This window comes from Colletotrichum paranaense (assembly GCF_030867605.1).
Source record: "Colletotrichum paranaense strain IMI 384185 chromosome Unknown Scaffold_4.1, whole genome shotgun sequence".
In the NCBI taxonomy this organism is placed as follows: domain Eukaryota; kingdom Fungi; phylum Ascomycota; class Sordariomycetes; order Glomerellales; family Glomerellaceae; genus Colletotrichum; species Colletotrichum paranaense.
Window position 1 is genome coordinate 2,537,612 of NW_026848962.1, and position 12,165 is coordinate 2,549,776.

Consider the following 12,165-nt stretch of genomic DNA (forward strand, 5'->3'; position numbering starts at 1 on the left):
ACGCTTGGCGGGCGCTAGCAGAAGCTTAGCAGCTCTAAACAAACCAAACACGGCCGGGTGGGTCCAGATACCCGTTCTTGCCTCCGAACATTCGGTCCACTTTATTCTCGAGAGGACCCACTTGTTTTGCATGTCCCCGCAGAAACCCTCCGGGGATGGCAGGGGTAGCTACGGGCGTGTCGCTTGCATCCTCCCACCTCCCACCACCTGCCCCTTCTTTGTCTGCATTCAACTCTGACTATGGATAGGTACACACGGAGTACATGCTACTATGTTAGAACCCAGCATCTTAGCTCGGGCTGCCTCCCGACGCCCATCTTCCCTCCATTCTGTTTTGCCCCGTCTCTCTTCTCTCTTTCACTCTAAAGCTAAGAGTCCAACCTCCCGAGGTCTGTCATTCTGCCCATCACCGTCTAGTCATGCCCTACAGTCTACACAGCCCGGACCATTTACCTAGGTACGGCAAAGACCGGCATCCGGCGTAAAGTGGCCAGAGTTGGACTGTGAACATAGTGAGGCATTATGTTGCTGCTTCAAAGTTGAAGAGCAGAGCCCGGCCACAGTCTGACAGATCCCATCCTCCTTTGGGTATTCACTTCCCTGGATGCCCCCCATCCATCCACGGACCACATCGTCAACATCAATTTCCCCTACGCCCGCAGCTTGGCTCTTTTGGGCGCCGCCTTGGCAAGTTGGCTCTAGTTGTTCGGAGGGAAAAAAGTAAAGGGCCAAGGATCCATCCCACCTTGGTGACTGCTCTCACAGACGCGCTGTAGTCAGGGCTTGGCAGCATATTGGATCACTGGCACGTGCAGCAACATCAGGTCAGACTGGCAGAGAAAACCAACAACTCAGACATACCTAGCATCGCGAGAGGGTGTAGAAGTCGAGAGCTGAAAATGCGCTAGAGACTCTTAGCAAGAGACAACATGGCCAGCGGCATCCCACCTTCAACAAGCTTCGCGCGAGAGAGGGACAGAGACGCCGTCATCATTCTTGCGAGTGTGGCCCGTTTTCTGCCATGGAAAGCCAAAAGTTTCGAGCCTCATCCTTTGGCTGTCCAAAGCCGCCGGAGCTGCCTCAATGGCCGTGTGCAAATTGACACCACCAACTCAACTATGGTTACGGGTCCCGCGAACACCGCATTCTTAGCCTCAAAAGAGTCAAAGACTCTAGGTACTGCGTGCTCTCCCACTATCTCTGACTGGAGGAGAGCCGCCTCTACCCCTACCTTTACGCAAGCTACCCCTGCCAACCGGCCCCTCCACTCAGTCTACCTACTCGCAAGCAGTCTCGCAGAAAAGACATTCATCATCACCACTTGATGGATACAGCCTACTTACAGAATGTCGGCACATACATAGCAGCGGGCGCTCATTCCCTCACCTGCATCATCCGGCCTTCCTCCCACCCGGCACACCTTGCCGCACTTCGCCTGAAGTACACTACACGAGCCCATCCAACCCCAGAGCCGAAGGAAGAGCACCTAGTCATGGCCGCTCCGCTTCCGAAGGGCCAACCCCCATTATCGAAGAAAGCTTGTGACAGTCTTGTTTCTGTCATCAAACTCTTTCTCATAAGCACCCAAAGGGGGAGGGGCATCCCCGTCTGTTCACAGATAAGCCCGTGCATATGTGCAGATGGGAAACCTGCACGCCACATGCCACATGGGATCTCACAAGTAGGCCCCGAGGTGGGTAACGTCAAGAAGGTGGGAAGGGGGACAAGTGGGCTGGATTCCTGGAATGCCACCCCCGGGGATGGCCGTCGTTGTCGACCGCCCAGTCGTTCCTCGATGCTAATATGGGCCCGGTGGCTTTTGCTCTCCGGGGCTAATTGACAAAAAGTAGAGGCCGCGTCGGTACTAGGGCCGCTTCATCAAGGATGCATCGAAATTCCCGTTACACTAGCCGGGCTAGCCTTGACCGCCATGCTGGCCTGCCTCTCTGCAACTCTCTTCGAGGGTCCCCGAGATGGGCAAGATGAACCAAGATCCCTCATGGCACCCCCACTCTCTCCCCTTCCTTCATCCAACTTTGCCGTCTTTGTCTTTTGTCTTTTGAGACAAAGATTTAATCCTGAGATTAGGGTAGGGCAACCCAGAAACATCAAGACCCTGTCATTCCAAATTCCCGGGGCTTAAAGAAGTCGCATCCCGCCCTTTCGATCTTCAACCGCAAGATCTTATCGTGTATTGGTTCTTGTGAAGTCCCCTTTTTACCACTTTGCTAGATATTCTCTGCCCTCAGGATCCTGCTATTTTGTTAGGTCTCATCTCTCACTCGCTGTGCTTTACGCCGGCGCATTTTCTTTCCCTCCCCTTTCCCATTTCTCAACCTTTCCACCCCCTGAAATAGAATTCCAGCCTGGCATGGACGCCCAAGGCACCCCAACAACCCCGAGCGCTCCCAGAATCACAATCGAAGACAAGCTCGAGAAGCACAAGTCCGGTTCGACCGTCGACGAGTGGTCTACCTTTCCGCGCCCCGGTCCCGATGGAGGCTCCAGCTCAGGCATCGCCGGTGGAATTTACTCTAGCCGCGATCTGAACCGCGTCGCTTCGAACCGCCTCTCGCGCGCCATTACCAGGGAATCGAATGCTGAGGCTGATGATGGTGGCGATGATTGGCGTCGCGATGATGGGAGGAAGAAGCAGGTGTTCACTGGCACGACGTTGATGTGGTATGTTGTTTGGTCGTGATGCGCTCCCTCTGTAAGGGTTTGAGGGGGTTTATGTGCTGATGGGTTTGAAAGGCTTGCGTACCAGTCTATTGGTGTCATCTACGGCGATATTGGAACCAGGTAAGTTTGGATCAAGAAACGCGTACGGAGGTTTCTTGTTTTGCTGACAACCGCTTAGTCCTCTCTACGTATACTCGTCCACCTTCACTGATCTTCCCACCAAGAACGACCTCACCCAGGTTCTCTCTCTCATCATCTGGTCCCTCACTCTCATGGTCACGGCCAAATATGTCCTCATCGTCTTACACGCCGATAACGAGGGCGAGGGTGGTACCTTTTCGTGCTACTCCCTCTTGACCCGATTTGTAAGTCGAATCAGCCTCAAACACTGATGCTTCCCCCTTTCTACGCGTACGTGCTCTAACACCACCAAGGCCAACATCACAAACTTCGATCCCCGCGAAGAAGCAACAGTACGCATCGAACGCCACAACACCCAAGACGTCCGCCCCGTCACGCGCGGCATCCGCTCCGCCATTGAAAAGTCCAAATTCACACGAGGCTTCCTCAAGACCATCGGCGTCCTCGCCGTCTCCATGGTCATCGCCGACGGTATCCTCACCCCCGCGCAGTCTGTCCTGGGTGCCATCCAGGGTCTCTCCGTCGTCAAGCCCGACATCAGCACCTCCACCATCGTCGGCACAACTTGCGGTATCCTCGTTCTGCTCTTCCTGATCCAACCCCTCGGTACCACCAAGCTCGCCACCACTTTTGCGCCCATCGTCATCATCTGGCTGGGTTTCAACGGTGCCTTTGGCATCTACAACCTCGTCAAGTATGACTACACCGTCCTCAAGGCATTCAGCCCCTACTACGCGATCCACTTCTTCATGGAGAAGAAGACGGAGGGCTGGAGGATGCTCGGCGGCGTTCTCCTCTGTTTCACCGGTGTCGAAGCCCTCTTCGCCGATCTCGGTGCCTTCAGCATGCGCGCCGTCCAGATGAGCTGGCTGCTCTGGACATACCCCTGCCTGATCCTCGCCTACAGCGGACAGGCCGCCCATCTCGCCCTCATGCCGGAGAAGTACACCAACCCCTTCTTCAACACCGTGCCCCCCGGCATGCTCTACCCGAGCTTGATCCTCGCCGTGCTCGCCGCCATTGTCGCCTCGCAAGCCATCATCACGGCGACCTTCCAGCTCTCCAGCCAGATCATGAAACTCTCCTACTGCCCCCAGATGAAGGTCGTCCACACCTCCTCCACCTTCCACGGCCAGGTCTACGTGCCCCTGCTCAACTGGCTCCTCATGCTCGGCACCATCCTCGTCACGGCAGTCTACAACAACACAACCAGTTTGGGTCACGCTTACGGCGTCTGCGTCATCTTCGTCACCTTTTTCGACACTCTCATGGTCACCCTCGTCGCCATCCTCGTCTGGCGCCTGCCAGTCTGGCTCATTGCCCTGCCAGCCCTGATGTTCGCCACCCTCGACGGCCTCTACCTTTCTTCGGCACTCAACAAGGTTCCCGACGGCGCGTGGTTCACGCTTCTCATCTCCGCCCTCATGGCCGGCATGTTCCTTCTCTGGCGCTTCGGCAAGGAAAACCAGTGGCGCGCCGAGGCCGAGGATCGGTTCCAGCCAAGCACGCTCGTCACCAAGAACAAGGAGGGCATGCTGGCGCTCACGCAGCGCTGGGGCGGCGATGTGCTTTCCCCTGTCAGCGGTTTCGGTATCTTCTTTGATAAGACGGGCGTGCAGACGCCCAGCGTTTTCACGCACTTTGCCTCCAAGCTCGGCGCGCTCCCCGACGTGGCGGTGTTCTTCCATCTCCACCCCGTCGAGGTCCCCACCGTTCCCGATTCAGAGCGCTACCACATCTCGCGGTTCGCAAATCTGGCGGGCTGCTATCGCCTCGTCGTCCGCCACGGTTTCATGGATGAAGTCGTCAGTCCCGATCTCGGCGCGCTGATCTACGAGCAGGTGCGCAAGTTCGTCGTGCAGCAGGCGGCGAGCAAGGCGGCCACTGCGTGCGGGGAGACGACGACGGACGGCTCATGGGAAGACACTGAGGGGCCCGTGGAGCTTCGGGACGAGAAAGTCGCGGCGGAGCTGGCGAAGCTGGATCGTGCTTATTCGCACAAGGTGTTGTATATTGTCGGCAAGGGGCAGATGCACATTCGGACGGGGACGAGCATTCTCCGGCGCTTCACCTTGGGTACGTTCTTGTGGATTCGGGATAATACCCGGGCCAAGATTGCGAACCTGAGGCTGGCGATGGATAGGGTTGTGGAGGTTGGATTTGTCAAGGAGATTTGAGCGTTATACATACAAAGCACATAATGATGTTATGTAGAAGGGTTTTAGGTGGTTGGGATTAGATGGCGGTGCTGTGCTGGAATATGTTGGTTTCGTATTTTAATTCCAACTGAACCTTTTCCCCCCCAGACATCACTCCCACAAATGTGACAGCCCTTGTGCTCATTTCTTGCCTTGGCAACCATCTTAGACTGTAAGTCGGCAGGCAATAGGCGGACTAGATCGTGCCGAGGTATCCTGAAATAGGAATTCATTCTGCGGACATAATATCGCTACATGTTGCTGCTATAGTCTCTTTGTCGTATAGTTATAATAGAGGCATCAATATCAAATACAAAGAACGGTTCTTTATTAAAATTAGGAATAAGTACGACGTTGGCTGTAAAATAGAGAATATAAATAAATATAGACCGTAATAATTATAAAGATGAAACCTATGAACACCTTATAGAATGTGGGATGGGGGATGACCACAATTTCTGTTCTTCTCCTGGCAATTTATGCTATAGCAGTGTCCGGAACACGACACGAGAGAGGCTTTGCCGTCAGCTGGAGTTTCTTCGAGCTTAATCATTGCGCCTTTGCTATGCGCGATTTCTTTTGACAACAGCTAGCCGAATATGGTTTCTGTTGCTTCATGAATGATGAGGCCGGCAAGACAGAGGTGATAAAAAACTTATTTTTATTCCTATTGGACAGTGACCGAGTAGCTACAAGAGGAACATGTGAATCTCATGCCACATGAGTAGGTATTCTGAAAACTGCAATCAAATTTCAAACGGAACTCCACGTTTCTAGAAGATGCTTAAGGCTTGTATACTCCGCAAACGATGAGAATGTGTAAGTCTGTTGCGAATGAACCATTCAAGACCTCCTAGAGACCATGGGATTGGCTAGATCCCGCAAACTTCAGCTTCGTGAGGAGATCTCCTTACGTCCGTTGACTGTTCGCTTGGTAACGTGTATGATGTCTCCTCGATATCAATACAAGACTAGTTTGAGGCTGTGGGGTTGGCATAGAAGCCAGATTCCCTAGCCTGTCGGGACTTCTCCGAGAGGCTACGCGGCAACGAAGTGCGCAACCTGAGCTCAATAAGTAGCAGTGAGAAAACGTCATTGGATTATCTTTCGTAATAACTTCCAAGTCCAGAAGTCTTGGCACTCCTAGATTCTTGTTTGGATCGAGTGCCGGGGTACTCGCCAACAACTATGAAGACGGAGAGACCGGGGGGAAGGGGGGACGAAGCCAAGTGTCGATTGCCAAGTCTACAGAAGCTCGAACCAAAAGCCCTACGCTACATCGACATTTCTGATAAGTACGCACCATGGTGTCGGTGGTACGTGTAGGCCGGGTCGACAGCGGCACATGATAAGCTCAGCCCGACAGCACATCTAGATTAATTTCATGACTTATGTGGGTCAGACCATAACCATTAGTAGATTTCCATACATCGAGCTTTCGGAGTCCTTTACGGCCTAATACGATGTCTTGAATGCAGGCATGATGAGTATAGCCATTGCGGCGGTTTAAATGATTGTATTACTAACGGAAAGCTGAATGAAACAACAAATAGATTGAAATGATTAAACAAAGTTAACAAATGAAATAATAGTTCCAATCACCCCTTTCGAAGTCCTATTCCAGACTCAACATCCTCTCTTATACCACAAGTTGGCTAATGAGCGTGAAAGGGTTGTATTTTCGACGCCCGCTTTCTATCTTTCTCATGGAACTTGTTGTCCTTCTCATGCCATTCCTTATCCTTCTTGTGGTATTCTTCATCTTGGGCAATCTTCTCTTCCAGATTCTTGACTGCAGTCTCAGACGCCTTGAGGTCCGAAATAGCCTTGTCCTTGAGCGCAATCTCATCCGTAAGCTCCTTCGCAAGTGCGTCAAACCGCTTCTTCTCAGTCTTCAGTTCGGCTTGAGCAGCATCGAATGCCTTTTTAGCATCGTCCAGGGCGTTCTCCGCGTTCCTCTTGTACGCCTCGAGGTCCCTGACCTTCTTCTTCAGGTCATCTCTCTCTTTGTTGGAAGCCTCCAACTTGCCCTTCAACACGATAATTGTGGTGTTCAGGGTCCGGGCTTCCTTCCGCGCACTCTCGAGCAAAGATTCCTTTGATGCCAGTTCAGTCTTGGCATCGTTAAGTTGTTGTTGCAGGGTGGAGATCTTTGCATTGAGAGTCTTTCGCTCAGCCTCGATCTTCTTCTTCAGCTCTTCGATGGCAGCGTGATCCGCCTTGTCGTGAGTGCTGGCTTTCGCAAGCGCCGCAAGGGCATCGTCGATCTTCTTCTGGAGCTCTGTCTCCCTCTTGGTTGCGGCCGCTTGAGCGGCGTTGAGAGTGTTGGTGAGCTCCTCAAGCTTCTTCTTCTCAGCTGCGAGATCGGCTTCCTTCTGCTTGATACTCTTCTCCAGACCCTCGCTCTTGCTTTTGAGAGCACCGAGTTGCTGGCCGCGCAGGCCATATTTGGCGTTGAGAGCGTTGAATTGCTGAGGGACATTATTAGCCTGAGACATCCTATTGACCACGGAGATGTGTGAGAACGTACCTCCTCAGCGTACTTGGCAAGGTAGCCAGCTTGATCGACGAACGCAGCTGTGTGCGCCAAAGTCTCCGTAAGGGTCTCAGGGAAAGGCATCTTGCCAGTGATCCGAGGCAGCGAGGGTTGCGGCTGGGGGAGTCTGACATCCAGCTTGAGGTGCTCCGGCTTCGACTCAGGGGGGTGGAAGCCACTGTTTCGTCAGACATTAGTACATGTGCCCATCATAGAAGGAGGAGAACGGGACAGCTTACAAGGAGTTGCGGTCAAAGCGACCAGAAAGGCTAAGTTCTCCAAGATTCTGGGGGGTCTTGGAATCGGGTTCCTTCAAGCGGAGGGCAAGCTTGCCATTGCCCTGGGTCCAGGAGGCGAAAACTTCGTAGTCGTGCTTGAAGCTGAATTTGACGCCTTCATCACTCTCGTGCTCAATGTTCTGCGTTCCGTACTGAACGAACGAGACTCTTGGCGGGGGCTTGTCGGTCGGCTCGTAGCAGACAATTCTCGGGTCGTTCTTGGGAAGGTCGTATCTGTACCATTGCCAAAGCGCAACGACGGACCGTCCGGCTCCAAACCCCTCGGGGACAACAAACATGGCCATCTCGTCCTTGGCGCTGTCCTGGTAGTTGACCTTACCGGTCCAGACCAGCGGGATATCGTTAGCCTTTCCGCCGTGGGACTCGGAATCCCAGACGCGCTCGAGGGTGATTTTGACAGGCTTCTTAACGCCTCCTGGCCCTCTCATGTCGACCTTGAGTGTCTGGTATCCATCCAGGGCGATGATCTCCCAATTGAACTTGTGGTGGTTGAGCTTGAACTCATCGCTGCTTCCAGTCTTTTTCAAGTCTTCGATGGGAAAGGTCTGGAACCAGTTGACGTTCTCCTGGCCGTACCCGTTCTTGGTCCACTGGAAGAAGACGTAGGCAACATCGTCCTTGCTGACGTGACCGTTGGGCAAAATGATGATGAAGGTTTCGTCCTTAGCCTGGGCAGATCCATAGTCCCCGGTGAACTTGCCGGTGTAGATATACATCTTGGAAGGTTTGATAGTCACCGTAGAGGAGTCAGGTTTGTTGATGGAAGGGGAATTGGGCTTGTGGTGAGGAGTGATGGGTTTGCAGGTAGGTGCAGAAGACGGAGGAGAAGGAGGCAGATATCTTCTGAATGGCTTGAAGGGAAACCAGAAGAGTCGGGCAACGAGGTCGATGATGAGCATCTTATAGTCTGAAGAAAGATTGGGATTATGCTTCGTCGCCGTTCTCTTGAAGGCTTTTATATGATTCTTTGGCGTTCAGAATACTGTGCGGTCAAGCATCTTTGCCTAGAAGTCGTGTGTATGGCGTGAGAAACGAACGAAAAACAACACCTTTTCGTTACCGGCAGCTGAAAGTCCTGTGGCTGTCTGCCTGAAAGCTGAAGCGGCCGAGACAGAGCTGGCCAGGACCATCTCCTCCTCTTCAGGTTCAATCTCCTAGAACATGGCTCATACTTGCGAGTATCACGGAAACCTCCATTTCTCGAAAGCGGTATCTGCATACATGGACTGTGTTGCTCCGGCGGTGGGGGTTTGTTTGAGGCTTGCTTAGCGCCAGCTGAATGCCATCCCTGAAAACACTGGGAACGTAAATTTCCATGTTGAGAGAGACGCCAGTAGTGACTCAAGCTGATCATGCGATTGGTCGAGATCCGCAGGCAGCTCGAATAGCTTCTTCTCTCAAGCTCTTTGATAGATATCTTGGATTAAGGATTGCTAAATCATGGCTTGTTTCGTCGTACGATGTTGTCTACTCAGTCGTGGTTTTCGTCAGTTGAAAGTACTACTCATTGGCCAGCCAGGTAGATACCTATTACAACGACTGATATTCATGTAATCAATTACAAAAAAAGGCATACGTACACAATGCATTTCAATCAACTTCAATTGATGGCTTTTTGGCTTCATCATTGGGAATTTCAGCAATATCATCCTTTCGAAATTGGGGGCGATCCGCCATGGGCCCATTCCCGCCCGTTATCGATCGATGCCGTTTTCGGGTTCCCATCCAAGACATAGCAGAAGCGAGAGTTCCTAGAACTTTCAGCTTGGCGTCCAGATCAAGTGCGGGGAACTCCCAAAGAACTTGACCGACTCACCATACGAGACGCAAGCACTTTTCCTCCAAAGAAAAGATTGTGGCATCTTCGGTGAAGCTGAATCCCTGGCTTGGTCTAGACCCATCGTTCCGGCAGCAATAACAACACTGCGTTTGCCGGTGAAGGGGACGGCACGCGGCGGCTGAAGTCGCTAGTTCAACATGGCAATTCTAGGCGATATGATCTTGATGCTTGGCCGAGACCTGTGTCTCGGCTGAGCAATAACCCTGGATGAATGCAACGAGACAGACCCCTAGGTCTCAAGCTTTCCCCTCAAGAGGATTGCTTGGTTGATGATTGCCACAATGCGATTGCGTGATTCGTTGATTTGCTGAGAAGATGGCTGGGCGAGTGTAAAATTATTGGGATCGAGAATTCCTCTTTTCATTGATCTACTTCTAATGACTACAGCCAACGTTCACTGAGTCCATCATAAACCCAATAAGTATCAAAAGGCCGTAGGAGGTTCAATCGAATGTCTATCCTTCTCGTCATGCCTTGAAAGTGTACAACGTTATCACCAAACCTTATTGTCGGTGATGACGGTATGTTTCGTTCTGCGCCGAAGCTGACAGACCTCTGCGTCAACTTTGCCCGGAGCATCCATCTCTCTCGACGCGGTAGCAACAATTATGACAGGGCAAGCGTGACACCCAGTCCTCGATTTGTCTTCGATAATGATATTATCGGCGAGAGCTGCATAGCATTCAAGCTGACGAGGAGCCGATGTATCAACCTTTGCAACTCCATGCATCGGAGTTCCATCGCATGTTCCGACACCCCCTGCCGTAATTTCTCGATACGTTGTATGGTCGATCGTAGAGATTGTCGTCGCGCCTGTCGATCATGCTGTGTGTGGCCCTGGCGGAGACAGTGTGTCGCGCCCTTAGATTGTTAAGGCTGCCAGAATGAGCGTCTGTGATGCAGATAATTAGGTCATGCACACTCGTGGCTCGACGTCATCGGGTTCGCGATATCAGCCGATGCTCTTAACATCGCCCAAAATGGTAGCTGATGATGGCGTGTTCGGCGTTCTCGGCCCAGCGCTCTTCCGGATCTCCGACGTCCCCCAGTGAGCAGCACGGCGGTACGAGATGTCGCCGGGAGAGATCGACTAAAGTGCCAGGTCCCAGTTAACGGGAAACGGCCACAGTATTTGCGTCTCCTTCGCTGATTTCAGATGAAGTAACTCAATCAGTGACCAAGCTAGTAAGTGATCAGATTCAGCATCTGGAGGGTCGGAAGGTCAGCAGTATGTACGTTGAAGTTGAGAGAGGTATTCTTACAGCTCCCAAATGCCATCGACTTTAGTGGCGCTTGGAAGAATGTCCACCAACTCATCATCCGACTCGGAGGGTGACTCTGGAGTGCATCCGTAAAGGTTGACTTTGATGGCAACGTCGCGGATAGAGACGACACGAGTAGATGGATCCAGGCCTTGGAACTCAACCACACGAAGAGAGTGGAACATGTCACTTGGGATCTCCTTGTGGACTACGTAGATGGTAAGCAGTGCGATCCCAAAAGAGAATGAAGAAACTTACAAACTGGCTCCTTCAAGAGGTCAGCCTCAAGTGAGATGACAGTGTCATCCTTGAGTTTGGGTGCGCTCCATTCTCTTTCAAGCTTGGAGAGAAGCTGAGGCACGTTAGATGACGGAAAATGGGATCAATGAGGTTCATATCAGAGAACTGAACATACCAGTTGGCATCCCTTGTCTGTGTGCGCAAGCTGTTCTCATTGTCAGCAACTGTCCGACAAAATTTGGGGGGAAAAGCTCGTGAAAATGAGCATTGCGGGGCAGAACGTACACCTTTGCCATCCTTAAAACGGGCCTCAACATAAGCGATGCCCTTCTTGGGCTTGGAGATGAAGATGTAGTCGTCGGTCCGACCAAAGGTCAATTGGGTCTCGCTCATCTTGAGTGTGTCGAGCATGTCCCTGTTTCTCAATTGCTCTCAGAGATCGTCGTCGATGTCGGCGGGCAGTTTGTGGAGGAGAGAGGGGCATGGAGGGGTTCGTGAAATGGGGCAGAAAAAATTGGAAATTGCCGAAATTTTCGTGGTCGATTGGCGAATCCGGGAGGAGTGGAACGACCGGGGAAGTGGTTTCCCTCTTTTCTTTTTTTCCTCTCCTTCCTTCCTTTTTTTCTCGATGTACTTTGTACGAGTTGTGGGCCGACAAAAGCCGTGGAGGCAGGTGCATCCAATGCAGACCGGTTTGGAGGAAGGTGCAGTCCAATTGGATGGGAAGGCAAGGGCTGATCCCAATTCCACAGCGTCGGGAAAGAGCGACTCGGGAAGGGATGCGGTGCAGCGGTGGGCTGGAGGTCTGGAGTCTGGACGGGAATGGACGGGACTGGACTGGGGAAAAGAGAGGGCGGGAACTGGGTAAATGGAGGGGAAGGGGCGGGAAGACGAGCGCTAATAACCACGGCGGCAGGGACCGGTCGTCTTAAGGAGCCTTGGGAACGTCTCCAAATGTCGCCGGACG

The 12,165-nt window shown here is 52.5% G+C and overlaps 4 protein-coding genes across 4 annotated transcripts; 2 read left to right on the plus strand and 2 right to left on the minus strand.

Annotated features, from left to right (window-relative positions):
* Positions 1–929: 929 nt before the first annotated feature.
* On the plus strand, positions 930–1,325 carry CPAR01_05850 (uncharacterized protein; the record flags this gene model as incomplete). Its single annotated transcript, XM_060490126.1, has 1 exon — positions 930–1,325. The coding sequence occupies one exon, from the start codon at positions 930–932 to the stop codon at positions 1,323–1,325; it is 396 nt and encodes a 131-aa protein (XP_060351592.1).
* Positions 1,326–2,182: 857 nt separating this feature from the next.
* Positions 2,183–5,000, plus strand: CPAR01_05851 (potassium uptake protein; the record flags this gene model as incomplete). Its single annotated transcript, XM_060490127.1, has 4 exons — positions 2,183–2,682; positions 2,755–2,802; positions 2,861–3,047; positions 3,117–5,000. Coding segments are annotated over 4 exons (2,619 nt in total), but the record flags the coding sequence as incomplete, so codon positions are not given.
* Positions 5,001–6,676: 1,676 nt separating this feature from the next.
* On the minus strand, positions 6,677–8,755 carry CPAR01_05852 (uncharacterized protein; the record flags this gene model as incomplete). The annotated part of the gene is made up of 3 exons (XM_060490128.1): positions 6,677–7,492; positions 7,552–7,735; positions 7,797–8,755. 3 exons carry the CDS (start codon positions 8,753–8,755, stop codon positions 6,677–6,679), a joined length of 1,959 nt encoding a protein of 652 aa, XP_060351594.1.
* Positions 8,756–10,954: 2,199 nt separating this feature from the next.
* On the minus strand, positions 10,955–11,591 carry CPAR01_05853 (thyroid receptor-interacting protein 13; the record flags this gene model as incomplete). Its single annotated transcript, XM_060490129.1, has 4 exons — positions 10,955–11,166; positions 11,217–11,310; positions 11,374–11,403; positions 11,484–11,591. 4 exons carry the CDS (start codon positions 11,589–11,591, stop codon positions 10,955–10,957), a joined length of 444 nt encoding a protein of 147 aa, XP_060351595.1.
* Between the last annotated feature and the right edge of the window lie 574 nt (positions 11,592–12,165).